This window comes from Salvia miltiorrhiza, chromosome 6, assembly GCF_028751815.1.
Source record: "Salvia miltiorrhiza cultivar Shanhuang (shh) chromosome 6, IMPLAD_Smil_shh, whole genome shotgun sequence".
Taxonomy (NCBI): Eukaryota; Viridiplantae; Streptophyta; class Magnoliopsida; order Lamiales; family Lamiaceae; genus Salvia; species Salvia miltiorrhiza.
In genome coordinates, this window is record NC_080392.1 from 17,551,082 (window position 1) to 17,569,354 (window position 18,273).

At 37.4% G+C, this 18,273-nt stretch overlaps 1 protein-coding gene across 1 annotated transcript; it reads left to right on the forward strand.

Annotated features, from left to right (window-relative positions):
- The first annotated feature begins 11,585 nt into the window (after positions 1 to 11,585).
- Positions 11,586 to 17,172, forward strand: LOC130990261 (phosphoethanolamine N-methyltransferase 1-like). Its single transcript, XM_057914494.1, has 12 exons — positions 11,586 to 12,059; positions 12,142 to 12,257; positions 13,623 to 13,760; positions 13,855 to 13,992; positions 14,112 to 14,255; positions 14,525 to 14,635; positions 15,034 to 15,175; positions 15,434 to 15,714; positions 15,831 to 15,992; positions 16,084 to 16,137; positions 16,352 to 16,426; positions 16,874 to 17,172. The coding sequence occupies exons 1-12, from the start codon at positions 12,044 to 12,046 to the stop codon at positions 16,970 to 16,972; spliced, it is 1,476 nt and encodes a 491-aa protein (XP_057770477.1). The 5' UTR covers positions 11,586 to 12,043; the 3' UTR covers positions 16,973 to 17,172.
- The last annotated feature ends 1,101 nt before the right edge of the window (positions 17,173 to 18,273 follow it).

Genomic DNA, 18,273 nt, shown 5'->3' on the forward strand with positions numbered 1-18,273 from the left:
CCCCTCTTAACAAAAATTTCGTCCCGAAATTTGCATATTTCTTCTAAAACAGTTCGGGGTATTTCTCCTTCATTTTGTCTTCAAGCTCCCACGTGGCTTCCTCTTGTCCGTGGTGTCTCCATAAGACTTTCACTGATGTGATTGCCTTATTCCTGAGTTGTTGTACTTTTCGATCTAGAATGGCCTCTGGTCTTTCTTCATAGCTCAAGTCTGGACAAAGGATCATCTCTTCTTGGTGGATTATGTGCTTTGGATCGAAAACGTATTTCCTGAGTTGTGATACGTGGAAAACATTGTGAACGTTTCCAAAGCTTGGCGGTAACGCCAACCTATAGGCTACTGGGCCTATTCTCTCCAAAATCTCATAAGGTCCTACGAATCGGGGCCTAAGTTTTTCCTTGACACCAAACCTAGTTATCCCCTTGGTAGGAGATACCTTTAGGAAGACCTTGTCTCCTATTTCAAAACATAACTCAGTTCGACGTGCATCAGCGTAAGATTTCTGTCTATCTTGTGCCTCTTTTATTCGCCCTCTGATCTGGCGGACTATCTCAACCATCTCATTGACCATGTCTGGTCCTAAAACTTTTCTCTCACCCACTTCATCCCAATAAAGCGGTGATCTACATTTTCTTCCATATAATGCCTCATATGGTGCCATATCGATAGTCGCCTGGTAACTGTTATTATAGGCAAATTCAATCAACGGCAGCACTGCTTCCCAACTTCCACCCCTGTCTAACACCACTGTTCTCAACATATCTTCGAGGGTCTGAATTGTCCTTTCAGACTGCCCATCTGTCTGCGGGTGGAAGGCGGTGCTGAAATTTAACCTCGTGCCTAACTCTTTCTGTAAGCTTGTCCAAAATCTAGATGTGAATTTTGAGTCTCGGTCTGAAGTGATTGACACGGGTACATCGTGTAAGCGTACAATCTCTCGAACATACAACTTAGCTAACTTGTCTGACCCATGTGTGATCGGTATTGGTATAAAATGAGCACATTTTGTAAGTCGATCCACTATTACCCAAATGGCAGTGTTTCCTTTCTTTGTTTTGGGCAAACTGGTCACAAAATCCATTGCTATGTGCTCCCACTTCCATTCTGGGATTTCCAACGGTTGTAGTTTTCCATATGGCCTTTGGTGTAAGGCCTTCACCTGTTGGCATGCCAGGCATTTCTCCACAAATGATGCTATGTCTCTCTTCATGCCTTCCCACCAAAAGTGTTTCTTTAGGTCCTGATACATCTTAGTACTCCCTGGGTGGGCAGTATAAGGGGTATCGTGAGCCTCACTCATGATTTGATCCTTAAGCTCATCATCATGGGGAATGCATATTCTTCCCTCAAAGAGGATAGCATTATCTGCTGCTTCTTGATAATTCTTGACTCCTCCTTTCCTTACTGCTTTCCGTAGTTTCTCCATTTTCTCGTCTTTTCTTTGTGCTTCTACAATCATCTTTCTCAAGCTAGGTATTGTTGCAACAACGCTTGCTATCGTCCCTGGTGGTTTAACCAATTCTATGCTCATTTTTCCAAACTCTTTGATGAGCTCATTCTTTTGGGTGACGAGACATCCCAACCTAGATTGAGTTTTACGGCTCAATGCATCAGCTACTACATTGGCCTTACCCGGGTGGTAGTTAATACCGCAATCATAATCCTTCACTAGTTCGAGCCATCTTCTTTGTCTCATATTAAGGTCCTTTTGCTCGAAAAAGTATTTCAGGCTTTTGTGGTCTGTGAATATCTCACATCTAACTCCATATAGGTGGTGTCTCCAAATCTTTAGCGCATGCACCACTGCAGCTAACTCCAGATCATGAGTCGGGTAATTCAGTTCATGTGGCCTAAGCTGTCGTGACGCATATGCTATCACTCTTCCTTCTTGCATCAGCACACAACCAAGTCCATTTTTGGACGCGTCTGTGTAGATCACATATTCCTTGTCAGCTGCTGGGACGGCTAACACTGGTGCCGTAGTCAACTTTTCCTTGAGTTCTTGGAAGCTCTTCTCGCACTCCTCTGTCCAAGAAAATTTTATTCCCTTCCTGAGTAGTTGTGTCATTGGCCTTGCAATTTTGGAAAATCCTTCCATAAACCTCCGATAGTAACCTGCCAATCCTAAGAAACTTCTTATCTCATTAGGGTTAGTAGGCGATCTCCATTCGCGCACCGCTTGCACTTTCTCAGGGTCCACTTTAATCCCTTCTGATGACACAATATGTCCTAAAAACGTGACTTCGCTGAGCCAAAACTCGCACTTGCTGAATTTGGCATAAAGGCGCTCCGTCCTCAACGTTTCTAGGACAATTCTCAGATGTTCCTCATGGTCTTTCTCGTTCTTCGAGTAGATCAGAATGTCATCTATGAATACCAAGACAAATTTGTCTAAGTACGGATGGAATACTCGATTCATGAGGTCCATGAACACAGCTGGCGCATTGGTTAGCCCGAATGGCACAACTACAAATTCGTAGTGACCATACCTAGTTCGAAATGCTGTCTTAGGTACGTCTTCTGGTCGAATCTTCAGCTGGTGATAATCAGACCGCAAATCAATCTTTGAGAACACGCTTGCTCCCTTGAGCTGGTCGAAGATGTCATCTATCCTTGGTAAAGGATATTTGTTCTTCAGTGTCACTTTGTTCAGTTCCCTATAGTCTATGCACATTCGCAATGTGCCTTCCTTTTTCTTCACGAAAAGTACGGGTGCACCCCAAGGTGATACACTTGGTCTAATGAATCCAAGTTCCAAAAGTTCTTGCAGTTGTATCTTGAGTTCTTCCAACTCTTTAGGAGCCATTCGGTATGGTGCCTTCGAAATGGGAGCTGCCCCGGGCTCCAAATCAATGGTAAACTCAATTGGTCTGTCCGGTGGTGGCCCTGGCAGAATCTCTGGAAATACATCTGAAAAGTCCCGTACAATTGCTACATCTTCTATGCTCCTTTCAGTTCCCAGTTCTCCGTGCAAGTATACGAGGTAAGCTGGGTATCCCTTATTCATCATTTTCGTTGCTTGGAGGGCAGAGATGATCATCTTTCTTCTTCCCATACTAATTCCGTGGAAATGTGACGGCTCCCTTCCTGGGGGTCGAAACGATATCCGTCTTTCGTTACAAATGATGGTGGCATAGTTCTCGGCTAGCCAGTCCATTCCTAGGATTATGTCCACATCTCCCATCGGTATAACATACGAGTTGTTCACTACAATCTTGAGTGACCCTATGTTCAGTTCTAGGTTCAAGCACACATGATCTACTGTCGTCATCCCTCCTATAGGTGATGATATACTCAACTCCTGATCAGCTCTTTCCATTTTAAATTTTAAGGTGTCGACACATGTACTTGAAATGAAAGTATGCGATGCGCCCGTATCAAATAGAACTACAACAGGAGTATTGAGTAGCATGCCCATACCTGCCAAGTTTCCCTGGTTGTTCTCGGGCTGCTTCTGCCTCATAGCATAGGCTCTAGCATGACGAGGCTTTTCATGTTGTTTCTGTTGTCGCTGCTGTTACTGTGGTTGCTGCCTTGGGTATGGTTGGGGCAAAGCTTGGATTGCTCGCAGATGCGGAGCCTGGATAGGTGGGTTTGGTCTTGAACCCGTTCCATGTTGCTTATTCGGGCACCGGTTTGCATAGTGCCCCTTCTGGTTACAGATATAGCAACTATCACTGTCGGCCTTACAGATTCCCACATGATTTTTGTTACATTTGGGGCAATGTGGGGCTCTCTGTTGATTATTTCCCATCTGTTTCGGTGCACTCTGGCCTCCATAGCCCTGTGACTGGAAGACCCATCCCTGCCATGGCCTCTTCTCGCCTTGGTTCGGGTTACTGTTGTCCCATCTCCTCTTTCCTTTGAAATTCTGATTATAACTTTGATCATGTGGAGGTGCTGGCGCAGGTACAATTGCAAGTCTTTCTCCTGGCATGGCTGCCTCAATGTCTAACGCTCGGCTGAGCGACTCAGTGTAAGAAAATCCTTCGTGGCTTGCCAAAGCCATCCTAATTTCGTGCCTCAGACCGGCACAAAACTTTTCAGCCATCTTTTCATATGTGTCAACTTGTTCCGGTGCATATCTAGACATATCGCAGAACATCCTGTCGTATTGAGTTACCGACATCTTTCCTTGCTTTAGATTGTAAAATTCAACTTCCTTCTTCTTGCGGTAGCTCTTGGGTATATACTTGTCATATATACCGGCTTTGAATTGTTCCCAAGTCAGGTTTTCTAACTGCTCTGCTGTCATCGTTTTCATCCTTGCTTCCCACCAGAAATCAGCTGACCCAATCAACTGAAAGGACATACAAGTCAGACGTTCTTGGTCGGTGCAACGCAGGAAGTTGAAAATGCGCTCAATAGCGCGAACCCAAGTTTCAGCTTCTGCCGGGTCTCCTGTCCCGTTGAAGGTAGGTGGGTTCTGTCGCAAGAATAATTCTTCAATCTATCGTTTTGGCTGAACAGGTGGTTGAACTATTTCAGTTTCTGGTTCTGGCCCTGTTACTGGGTCTCTTCTTTCATTTCGGGGAATCCTGCCCCCTCCTCTTGGTCGTCCTCATTTTGACGGCATTCTATTAGGTCAAAACACAAGTTGTTAATGCAACATCACAAGGCATACTATTGTTCTATCCAACTTCTCTCGGACGCCTTTGCTTTGTTGGCATTCCGATGAGTCGACATATAGTCACCAATGTAATACACAGATGCATATCATCGATTCTGTAAATTGTTTTCTTGATTCTCAAATCTCGCTCATACTCTTCCTCATGAAAGTATATAAATAACATAGCGGAAGTAACTTGCCGCAAAAGACTGATAGGGTCGCTACATAGACATGGGAAATTAGTATCAATGAGGACTATTTCATCAACAATTGAATATAGATCTGGTGATCTATCCAAGCATTATACACGATGAACTAGCTATCTAGCAAGGTCATCATGAAAGAGCTCAGTTCCGAAATGCCCTATGAACCAACATTTTCGTACTAATACTTATCAAAATAACTAAGCCAACATAGGGGCATACAAAAGCATCGAAATGATCATCGTTTTTGAAATACACAAATAACGTCCTACTAAATGCACAAGAGAATGTCTGTATGCATTACGTGCTTGACCCTTGGATTGAAGCATACGTGTTTGACTGATTTAATCTGATGAGTATCTGCTTGTCCTTGGGTCACAGAAAATCTACCAATAGCTAGTATATCGCAATGATTCAAATCACAAATGGCAATTAGGCAAAGTGTTTCAATAATTTGCCAAATAATTGAAAATGAATAACCATAGGGTAGAAATGAATTGACTGAAAGGTCGAAACGAAATGACCTAATAGTCTGAACCCGTTTGGCTTTTCAGATGAAGGTTTAAAATATATAGGTTTAAAGACCCATATATGACGACTACTGAGATTTTGGCCATGTGGACTGGCCAGGTCCGACATAACTACTTCTCTCTCACTCGGAAATACTTTTCCGAACTTGGAAACTCTTATTCCTTGGCTGCAAAAGGTATATTTGGTCTAAAATCACTACTTTCTTCTTAATATCTTGAACATGTCCTTGAGAATATTCTAGAGCTTCTCAAACTTGGAGTCTGCCTCCTAGTTTAATGCAGTCCTTAACATCTTCTATAGGTGAAATAAGGTAGGCTCGACCTTACTCAACAATGTTCCTCTATATGATCTTACTGTAGTACTTCTAGTACTTAGTGTTCCTTCACATAGCTCTTGAAATGCAACCATATAATTTGAAGCACTCTTCCGTGTTATTGCAAAAGACCTTCTGAATCATCACGCATTCAATAAGGAAATAGCTTTTGCTCATCTGAGTACCTTTATAGGGTATGTGTCCCCATGTGTAATTCTAAGTCATGGAATGACCTTAGTCAATGCTTGCATTCTGGCTACTAAACTGAATGTTTGGTCTAAAATGTTCTAACTGGGGAATGTCTCTGATCGACTAAGGTATGCATACTTAACCTGCTTAGTCTCTCATCATATTCTCAATCTCCTAACTTTAACATCGAACCATTGTCGATATTTCTAGCTCTTGTTAAACTCCAAACCATCTTCAGGAACTCCTCCCGTCTTACGCACTTGTATAGATTTTTCTAGTCAATCATAATGGTTGGTAACTTCTAGTTACCCTTGGCACCTATCCTCCTTTCGATTTGTAGCAGGTGATCGTAATCAATAGGGATTCTAAATCATGCTCACGTGTAATATAATAGGTAATTGTAATCATAAAGGTTCTGAATATCTGAAACTGTAAGCTGGCAGTTCTAATCGCGATGCTATAACATCATACACAAAGTGTTATAACTGCATATGAGTCCGACTCTGAAGTTCAAACATAAATCATGAAGGTTCTCTTAATGTCATAACTGGTGATAATCGAGAGTTAGTAATGAGTCTTAGCTCATTATGCGATAGCTAGCTGATTACATAAGTCACACTCGTCGCTACGAGCAATGACTCACGTGATCTATCATCAAATAAGGCAATAGTCGATTCGGTGTTCTGTCACTCGTGAACAACCTGAATGAAGAACTATGCCTGCTTCAGTGATTCGTGCGTGGCACTCTGCTTGCACTGCTTTCATTGGATTCTCTTCCTCTTTCTTAGCTCTTCACCATGGCTATAGTGAAATATAACTGAGTTTCTAGCTTCTATTGTTCTTCTCGTAATAGTGATCATGCATTCTTAACGCATCTAAGTTCATTGAGATATCTAATCAATCAATAAAGCATAAAACTTGAATGTAAGCATCAGTACATTCATATAAAACGTGAACTTCTCAATGTTTTAAAATCATTACCACCTTCTTTCTTGCTGAGCATGACGATGTGATGAAGTGATGAGCTTTGGCTGACTGACTCATATATACTAGTGATCATACTAGAAAAATGGGCTAACTCTAGGGTTCAGAGCAAATGAACTGCTCTGATACCACTCTGTCACGACCGGTCCAAATTAAGGATAATTAAGCCGGGGAAACCGTGACTAATGGAGGGAGATTAGAAGCGGGGTAGAAAGGGGAATAATCAAACAAGAAATGATCGCATTTCATCATTATTAACAACATGGATATTTTTAATATAACGAAGTTTTAGTCGTATAGACTCAAATAACTAATAAGTTCGGATAACTCCGATTTATCCAAAATAGCATAAAACTTCTGAGTACGCAGCGGAATACAGTTCTGATTACATGTATGAAGACATGTAACCCTAGAGTTCATTAATACATAATAAGACAAAAGAGTCCCGCTCGTCACTTCATCACCATCGGCAGCTGCTCAACCTGCACATTTAGAAATATATGCAGGGCTGAGTACAAAAGTACTCAGTGGGCACATATGCCTACTATGAAATATAACATGCTTCGTAAAGTTGTAAATTGTCATGCCATCATAAACAGTACAGCAAGGGAGTTTTTCGCTAAAAAGGCCCAAGCTTACTAAATTCATTTGTGATTCTTAAAGTTCGTCTGCAGACTAAGTTCTCTTGTAATCTATCATATCTGGAACTGTGTGCCGGAGAGGTGGCCACCTCTCACGGACACTTGACCGGCCAACCCGCTAGATGACTCACGGTCACTGGTGTACACTAGCCCTGGCAGGATAGCTATCAACTGCTCAGGACCCGAATTCGATTTCATAATAACTGGCAAAGCCACATCAGATAGATATCATACCAAACATTGAAACATTTATGGCAAGACAACAGTTGAAATAATTTTCAGTTCAAAGATTTTGCAATGAAATAACTGTTCAAACATAACATTAAACTCATTTGATATATATGAAAGTAACCCACCTGATAGAAATTTTCTGTGGTACAGTAGCTCCTTGACTGATTATTAATCTCGTGTTTGACCTTTATTACGAGAATATAAATAAGATACTGCTCGAATAAAATCCTCAATTAATGAGAATGCGTAATTTAACTATGCATGACTCATATTCCGATAATTATTATTCTGAGATAATAATCTGGGAAATTCTATTATAAATCCTAATTGTCGAAATAAAATAATTTAACTAAGGCTCGTCACATGAGGTCGGATAGATTATCATAATCAATCCGTTCTCATCGGGTGTTCTGATCCGTCAATTAAATAAACCCCGTTCCTCGTAGTCAATAGAAAATAAATACTTCAACTTATTCGCTTTATAATCTCATAATTAATCGGGCTTAATAAATAAGAACAAGTAATGTTATAAAATTAAAAAAAAATAAAATAAAATAAAAAGGCTCAACATAAGGCACATAAGAATCACAATCAAACATCATCAAAACATGCTCTGCTTTTACACTGACTCAACTTCAAAATTTAATCTGTTCTGACTCCGACATCTCCTGGACTCGAGACTCATACCGAAAGAAAGATCTTCGAGTCTAGTTTCATATAAAAAAAAAATAGAGTCGAAAACTCCAAGTGGTTTGAGAGATATGACGTTTTTACCACGATCTACCATGTTCGGCAGTTTTGAACAACCGAAAACTTGTATTTTTGAAAAATAGTAAACGTTGTCAAACTGGGCTCAACTTTGGTGAATATCTAAATAACACAATAAGGTTAATACCATAAAAATTTTGAAAGCTAGATCACCCAGGAAGCTACTGAAATAAATGACTCTTTTCTCTGTTCTCTGAAATTCTCAGTAGTAATGTGCAGTTTAGGTTTTGCATTTTAAAGAAGTATCATACGAAGTTGGAATGGCTTGAAATTTTACCAGGGTACTCAAGACTCATGTAGGGACTTGCTATAAAATTTTCAAAGCTGTTAGACATCGACAAACCGTCGATCACAGTAGGTCAGTAGGCCTACGAAATTCATATTTATAAGTCCTTAAAAATAATTTATATAAATCAAGAAATAATAGTTTAATCCCAAAAATATTCATTAAAAGTCCATCCTAATTTAAATAAAGAACGGACCTCATTTAAAATAAATAGTCCCAAACTTGTTACGCACATATACTAAATCTTTCACGAAACATCCTTTAAAATAAACTTTGATACATAGAAAATAATTCAACAACTTGAGCTCTTAAGGGGTTGTTTTACAATAGACACCAAATCTACCTCGGATCTCCAAATGAGGCTCCAAAAGACATTCTGGAAACTAGACATTTCAAGGATCATTCTCCAATTTGAATCGAATGAAAAACAATTCAAACGAGCAAGATATGCCCTCTCAAAGATGGGTATTTAACAAGCAAAAATCTGTAAATTTCATATTTCCAGATTACAACCAAGTCAGTGGGCTTTCTTTAAAAATTCATATCTCCCTTTACAAAACTCCACTGGGAACCCCAAAGGTCAATCTGGAAACTAGGGAGAGATCATAACACTCTCCAGTTGGATTTACTCTAAGAACCTTCATGGTTTAGAAGATATGACTATCTAAAGTTCAGTGCACAAAAAGAGTTCAAGTTTGGCAGATTCAGAACATAAATCGGAAAAACCACTTTAAGCTTCACCAAAAATTCTAGAACTGAACAAGTAAGTTCCCAACATGTCAGTGAATATTCAGTAGAAAGATAGGATTGAGAATCAAATATTTAAGTCGGCCTTTTCCACCTCAAAGTCGTAGGTTTGTAAAATCTACTGGATGGTACATGGAATAAGAACTAGATTTCAAGAATTTATACCGGTTGTTTCCCTTACTCAAAAATGGTGAGGCCGATGTCAAAAGAAAGATACGGGAGTCTAGAGTGACATATTCAAGTTTAAAAGGTTTTCACCAATTGAAACTTTACTTATGATCTCCCAAAGATTGTTTACCAAAAATGTATTCCAGATGGGCAGTGATGTTTACAAATTCATAAATAAATCATGCGAGCTCTAAATATTCTGAAATTTTACCAAAATATAGAAGATGTATGAAAGATGATACACAATTAATTTGAGAATTTTTGGGAACCGTTTGGATGATATGCAACTGAATTCAAAATAAAGAAGCTTAGTATATACCTCTTCAAGTTACAATTTGGAGTTGGAGGAAACTCTCTCTCCCTTTCTCAACTTCTTCTACACGTTTTGGTGAGGGAAGAAAAGACTTGATGGCTGGAACAATATGTGTTGTTGCATAATTGAGTTGGTGGTGAAAGTGGTGGGGAAAATGGTGGTGAAAGTCAAAAAGTAGATTTAGTGGTAAAATGGAGTGGGGAACAAAATTAATGGAAATAAAAAGAGAAGAAAAAGAAAGGAAAAAAAAATGTAGAGGAGAATTATTGATGTATTTTCTCTGTCTCGGTGATTCTGTAACTGTAAGATGGATCGTGTGCTCGTATATGCTTGATACTGTTTATTTAAATAAATCTCGTATTTCGACATGTGATTTCTCGCTTAAATCGATAAATTATAAAATGAATCTAAATTAAATCCGTAGATTTAATTCGTTTGTTGTTCTAATATTTAAATTAAATCCGCAGATTTAATTAACTCACGAGTCAGAAATAAATCACGACTTGAATAAAGATAAAATCTAATTTCATCTTGCTTAAATAAATAACGTGACTTTGCTAAGTCAGTTATAACTCTGAAATAATATCATTAACTGCTTTAACAATATAAATTCAGGATCATAAGCTGAATTCATATTAGGATAAAAACCGTTTTCATTCACTGATGAACAAAAATAAACACTCATTACTAGATTTAAAATATATAAAAGAGCGGGTCACTACAGGGAAAAGCCATTTTTTAAATACTAAATTAAAGCTATTTTCATAATCTTTAATTTGATATGTATATTAAATATTTAACATTAATCAAATTATATTACAATTGAAACGAAAAAAGAGAAAAAGAAAAAAAAAACATACAGGATTGAGTGTGAATTGTGAAAAAATAGGTATTCTGGAGTATTAAAAAAATTACACTAAAAAGTATCCGTTAAAATTATCCTTTTGTATATTATATAAATATAGATATAAATTGATGTCATATATTTGCTATGAACAAAAGAAATTAAATCGAAAATAAAATTAAAATAAAGCTAATTAAATAAAACCGAAAGATTAGAAAGATGTAGAAAATAAAATAAATCATAACATAAAAGAAAAAGGTGGAGTAGAAAGAAAAATGAGTGGAACACGTAATTTTTGCATACTTGCTGAAAAATAGGAAGCAGTTAAAAAAAATTGATTTTTAAAATTTGGTGGAAAAAAATAACCGTTAAACTGCCTTTTTATATATTATATAGATGAGTTATGAGGTATGACATGTGATGAAAATAAGACAAACAGGTGGTTACAAGAATATGAATTCATCATTATTTGACAAACTTAATAATTGGAAAAACTAATATTAATTAGATTAAACTTCTCAATCAAAACATATTTAATTAATTAATTATCTAAATTAAATTAATAGTACAAAAATAATTATGAAAGTGGTGTTAATTAAGAGATGTGAGAAAAATAAGAATGGAATAGAAATGAGATTGGGTGAAAAAATTTGATTATTATAGAAAATTTGAAAAAAAAAATCAAATAATTCGATGCGGAAGAGAAAATTAGTGTGAGTGTAGGAATCTTTAATCACATTTATATAATGATTATTTGTGGAACGGCAGAGAATCTTGGGTACGTTCACGTGGGAGTGGTCCATTTGGCCGTGCAATCATACTCGTGATTCAGTACCCCACCCCCCACCCTCCCCTCCCCCTTCCACCTACTCTCCGCCTCGCCTCCCCGCATCCCTCACCTTATTACCAGCGCCTTCTTCTTCGTACATGGCAAAATTGGCAAGCCCACCACCACCCAATTCACTTTTTTAACACCATTTCCTCAATATCTCCGATTTTCCGCTATAAATACCCAACCATCTTCACCTCCTAACCCACAGCTAATGCAGCAAAAGGGTAAATCTTGCGATCGAAGATCCAGGACATTTTCAAGATCTCGCATTGCCATTGAGGGTTGTTAGATTTTCTGGAATTTAGCCCCCATTTTCTCTCTAAAACCCCTTTTTATCTCTCACCAGCCCACACAGCCGAAATCAGCTGCTTCTCGCTTCTCACCATGGCTGCCCTTCATGGTTGAGTGAATTCATGATCCTCGTGTCTTTTCTGAATAAATTTATCTGAGCATTGTCTTATTGCGTTTGATGTAATTTGCAGAGCAAGAGCGTGAGATTCAGAAGAGTTACTGGATGGAGCATTCTGCGGGCCTGACGTTGGAAGCCATGATGCTTGATTCCAAGGCGGCTGATCTTGACAAAGAAGAGAGGCCTGAGGTATAATCTCTCTCTCTCTCTCTCTTTGAGTATTTTTTGGGAATACGTATGGCATTATTATAATTTTTATTTTTTTGGAATCGTTCTATTTAAAATTCTGAGCACGTAATCCTAATTGCAAGGAGGAAATTAATTATTTCGTGACATCAGTTTTGTCGAGTAGATCATTTCTTTTCTGTGAGATCAGTTACGAACATATCAGTTCTTTAAAGGAAGTTCTGGCTTCCATGTTGGATTAAGCGTGGGCCAAATTCCGAAAAACTAAAAATTAATTTATTTTCTGACTGAGAAAATAGTGTTGGTTAAAAATAAATTTGGGTATATATTTTGTATTTAATGCATTAAGATGGGTTGTTCTTGATTTTGATGTTTTTTTTTTTGGGGGGGGGGGGGGGATCTTGATGTGGTTTTTTGCTTTCAGCATATAGTTATTGGTGATAGCTATTTCACTTATGCACGAATAAAGAGAGGGGATGTGTGAAATAGGATTAATTTGGTTATGCTTTGCATATTTTGGCTTCTCCGTCATTTTCTTTGCATCTAGTGGATGTGTTTAATTTGAAATTCTGCGCTTAAGTGACCCAATAATTGATGATTATGCAAGCTCCTATCATCTCATTATTACTTCATGACGATTCTTGTTACAAGAATAAAATAAAATTTGTTCCAACTATTTGTTATGTCATACCTATGATGTGAAATGATGTTTGATTGTATTGTATCCTGAGAAATGGTAATCCGGTGTGTACGTGTGAACTGTGAACAACTGAACTGAAGAACATTCAGCTTTGATGATTCTAAAATCATGATTTGGAGCTTTTTTTGCCCAACATCAAAAGAATAGCCTTTAACTCTATTGATTTGGTTTTTGGACCTAAACACTAGTGTAATTGATTAAGGTGAAGACCGGAACAACCTTTTATGGAGAGTTTGAGAAATATCAGGTCTCCTTAATTATCTTAGCATATATGTCAGACTTCTAATTTGCTAAAAAGTGGCTCTTGAATAATCTTCACTTCGAGGCCATTTCGTGTGTGACTTAATATTTCACTATGGCTAACTATCTAATATATGAAAAAGAGATTCGTGCAATTTTATAGCTTACAGCTGAACTTTGTATTTTCTGGAGGTAGCTATTATTGGAGTTCATTGCTATGCTTTTTTTCAAACTAACTGCTAGAAAATATAATTTTTCTTATTTCTTTGCGTAGTTTTGGCATATATGCTTTGAGCCTTTATTGTGTTGTTTAGTTTCTGTGAATGTATTATACTCATTACCTTATACATATTAATGTGCCATATTTATTTCATTTTGTTTTTTAATAGTATTTAGTTTAATTAATGTCTTCTACTAAATCTTCTTAGGTGATATCCCTGCTCCCACCCTTTGATGGAAAGTCAGTTCTGGAACTTGGAGCTGGCATTGGCCGCTTCACCGGTGAATTGGCTAAAAAGGCTGGTCAAGTCATAGCTCTCGACTTTATTGAAAGTGTGATAAAGAAGGTAGATCAAAGTTATCTGAGACATCATCTATTGTTTGAGTGCGTACTTTGCCTGGAACTCCAGAATCCAAAACCCAAAATTCATTTTTTTGCAGAATGAAACTCTCAACAGGCACCATCAAAACGTCAAATTTATTTGCGCTGATGTGACATCCCCAGATTTGAACTTCTCTGAAGGGTCTCTGGATGTCATATTCTCAAACTGGCTATTGATGTATCTCTCGGACAAAGAGGTAAAGTTCCTAGCCTCCCTTTCTTGTTCCTGTGAATATACTTTAGATCCTTAATTCTTCGTGTTTTCTCTCGATTCTGCTCATTACTACATGATGACCACTTGTCTATTTTGTTTCAGGTTCAGGACCTCGTGAAGAGAATGGTCAAATGGTTGAAAGTTGGTGGCTATATATTCTTCAGAGAATCATGTTTCCATCAGTCCGGCGATCACAAGCGAAAGTCTAATCCCACTCATTACCGTGAACCAAGTTTCTATACCAAGGTTTGAGCATTTTTATGTCCTTTTCTAGTTGTTGTTTCTGGAACTGATAAGAGCTTGCAAAGATGGAAAGAGACTTTGTCTCTACGGGGATTATATTATTAACTCAACCTAATATTGAGATAAGGGACCAGGAAACCAATTTATATCATTTCATAATTCAATTTGCCTCTGGACCAAAAACTAATTAATGAAAATCGGGGAATGTTATGTGCTGAATTCTGAACCTTTTTGGACTTTGACTCGGTTAACAACTACTTCGTCTGTTGCAGATATTTAAAGAATGCCATGCTGCCGATAATTCTGGAAATTCATTTGAACTTGCTCTTATTGGCTGCAAGTGCATTGGAGCTTATGTGAAAAACAAGAAGAATCAGAATCAGGTAACGTTGTTTGACTTCGATCAATATGTTTTACCTGTCATAAATTTGTCATCTAGCTTACTAGAAGCAAAAAGATATGAAACCTTAAGATATCAAACAACTCATGAAGATGTTTCTTGGAGTGTAATGTTAGTTAGAAGCATGGCGGAACGATTTTTTTTTTTTTTGATAATGAGGATTGAAGTTTTTAGTTGTTGAATTTAGACTATAATAATCTACTTGCCTTGTATGTAATACCCAAGCCTCTCATAGCTAATCCCAGAAGAAAACGGTATAATGGAGAGGTTTGTCATTTGATATCTTGTCTTTTTTACTTTTATCATCTTTATCCTCAATTTGTCGAAATATTAGTAGAAACATACTGTAATATTTTCTTCATATCTGTTGTATTGGTGCAGATTTGCTGGCTTTGGCAAAAGGTTACTTCAGATGATGACAGGAAATTCCAGAGGTTCTTGGACACTGTCCAATATAAATGTAGTGGAATATTGCGCTATGAGCGCGTCTTTGGACAGGGATATGTTAGCACCGGAGGACTAGGTATGTCTTCTAAGCTTTTCAGGTTACCGGAAAAGTATATCTCGAGCACTGAATTACCATAACTAATCTAACATTGAGAAAATGTTGTCGGCAAACTTTGCTTGGAATTTGAGTTGAAATTAACCATTTAATCATGGAGAATGGGAAGCTCTTGCTAAACTTGTATCAACTGTTATTCTAAACTTTCCGTGAAGCTTACTTTTCATAAGAATTTAGAAGGTAATATCTTTTATGCACTCATCTTCTGATTATGGACAGATACCACTAAAGAATTTGTGGCCAAACTGGACCTTCAGCCTGGCCAGAAGGTCCTAGATGTGGGGTGCGGCATTGGTGGAGGTGATTTCTACATGGCAGAAAAGTACGACGTCCATGTTGTTGGCATAGACCTCTCCATCAATATGATCTCTTTTGCTCTTGAGCGCGCCATTGGCCTCAATTGTGCTGTTGAATTTGAAGTTGCCGATTGTACCAAGAAAGAATATCCTGATGGCACATTTGATGTGATCTACAGTCGCGACACAATCCTTCACATTCAAGTAAGTACTGATCTTAATGTCTTTCTCTCCAACATATGCGAAAGGCATCACGGGAATTGTTAATTCATTTAGTCATTCAACGTTGTCTAATTTGCAAACCGTGGTATTATTTTCAGGACAAGCCCGCATTGTTCAGATCGTTCTACAAGTGGCTGAAGCCGGGAGGCAAAGTCCTCATCAGTGATTACTGCAGAAACTCGGGGACCCCGTCTGCTGAATTTGCAGAGTACATCAAGCAAAGGGGATACGATCTACATGATGTTAAGGCTTATGGCCAGGTAACGTCTGCAATCACAGTCAATATTACACCACCGCTGCAGCTGAACCCCTATCCTTACTGAGTTTTTCTCCCCATCTTCGTGCTTACAGATGCTTCGTGATGCTGGCTTTGTTGATGTCATTGCTGAGGATCGTACTGATCAGGTACGTTTTGCCCTAAACTACCGTCCTACCAAATTACACTAAGCGGGGGTTTACTTTTTTTGTTTTATAATGTACATGATTGAGTATTTTTTATCTTCAATACTAGGATTTCTCCATTCCTATCATTTCAATACTATTTTTATCTATCTAGGCTAATCCTTAATAGTAAACGCCCCCAAAGGGCATAGCTAATGGCTTGTGGTTTCTTGCTCAGTTCATGAAAGTTCTCAAGAAGGAATTGGATGCAGTGGAGAAGGATAAGGAAACATTTATAAGAGACTTCTCTGAGGTAAGACTTCATTTGGGTTAAGAGTTAATTATAGTTTGTGTCACAAACTTTAAGCGTTTTCCAAAACATGTCTCCAACTTTCATTTTCACTTCTAAAAATCTCAACTTTGGAAAAAATTTGATTTATAACCCACCTTATACAATCTGGCAACGGAATAATGAGTCACCTTGCCAAAATCTTCATTGGATAATGTGAAATTTCAGAAAGAAACCCTAAACCTTAAGAATCCGGTGAGGTCACTCATCCTTTAGTGACCGGAGTCTATAAGATAAGACGTAAATCAAACTTTTCCCAAAATTGAGGGGTTTTTAAAGTGAAAACATAAGTTGGAGACATTTTTTAGAAAACGTTGAGAGTTGGGGAGACAAACTATGATTAACCATTTGTTTTACTCAAAACTACTCATGACTGAATAATGCTGCACTCCATGTTACGTCTATGTATAGGAGGACTACAACGACATAGTCGGAGGTTGGAATGCTAAGCTGATGAGAAGCTCGTCGGGTGAGCAGAGGTGGGGTCTGTTTATTGGCAAGAAAGAGTGAAAACCCTGCATGTTTTGCCATGCCTCCCTCGTACCACCTATCTGTTTGGGTGTTTTAATTCAATAATAGGCATGGTCTTCAATAAAATAGTGTTGTGGTAGGAGATGCCTTTTAGTGTGTTGTATCTATTTATGTTGATGCCAACAGCTATTTAATCCGACAGTTTCTAGATATTTAATTTGTTTCTGTTGCTTTTGAAATATTTTCATATAATGCCTTGTAACATGAAGCAAGCTAAACACTAGTTTTGCATGTAATGAAAATGAGAGAGATGTGTGTAAGTGTTTTATGCAGCTAAGGGTGCCTCGTTGTCTAAGTAGTTGTATGACATAAATTGCGCACACTTCTTTTTTTTGACACAACCTTTGAATAAGTGTTCTATTTACAAATGACTATTGACCTTGAATAAGTATTTTATTTCAAAATTTTATAGTAAAATAATGCTAAATTTTTAATTTCTATTAGGTTGTGTGTTCTCTTTAGTTGTAAATTTATCATGAGAAAAAGATGGATAATAAAAGATGAGAAAATTTTATCCACCTCATCTTTTTCATCTTATGTTCTTTAAGGTGGAAAATATAATTTATCACATCAATACTTCAAGTAAAATATTATTACATCAATCTGACATGATAATTTTATAATTAATTGGAATGAAAAAGGAGAAAAAAGGGGTTGCTTGATTTTTTTTTCATCCCGTTCAAAGAAAATTATCTTTCCTACATAACATATGAAAATATTAAAAAAATAATGAAAATATATATTTTTCATCATTTTTAATCAAAAGAACGCACCCATATTGTCAATGAAGATTCTTTACTTTAATAAATTTTCATATAATAATCTAGGTAAGTATGAAATTATTTACTTTCTTGGTATACGAGTTTTGTCAATTATGGATATTTATCATACTTGCATCGTTGCATTCGTCCACCCACAGTCACATTATAATACTCCTTTTGTCTAATTAATAATGTCTCGTTACTTTTGAGCAGGTATTAAGAAAAATATATTTAGTATATAAAGTAAGTTGATGGAAGATATTTAAGAATTATTTTAAGTGAGTTAGTATATAAAGTGAGTTTGACTCCCTTAATAATATTTTAAATGATTAATTTTTAATGAAAATAATATAAAACATTATTACTAAGACGTCCCAATATAGTAATTAGGACATTACTAATGAGACAGTGAGAGTGTAATTCTTTGCTAATTTTTCAGCTTTTTATGCAATAATTAGGATGGAGTAAGTAAAAGTGTCCATTTCCTTGGACATTGGCGAAGTGGATGCGTCTGGCAAG

Coding starts and splice junctions, on each gene's coding strand:
- LOC130990261 (XM_057914494.1), top strand. Junction 15,715..15,830: donor ACACAATCCTTCACATTCAA/GTAAGTACTGAT, acceptor TATTATTTTCAG/GACAAGCCCGCATTGTTCAG. Junction 15,993..16,083: donor ATGTTAAGGCTTATGGCCAG/GTAACGTCTGCA, acceptor TCGTGCTTACAG/ATGCTTCGTGATGCTGGCTT.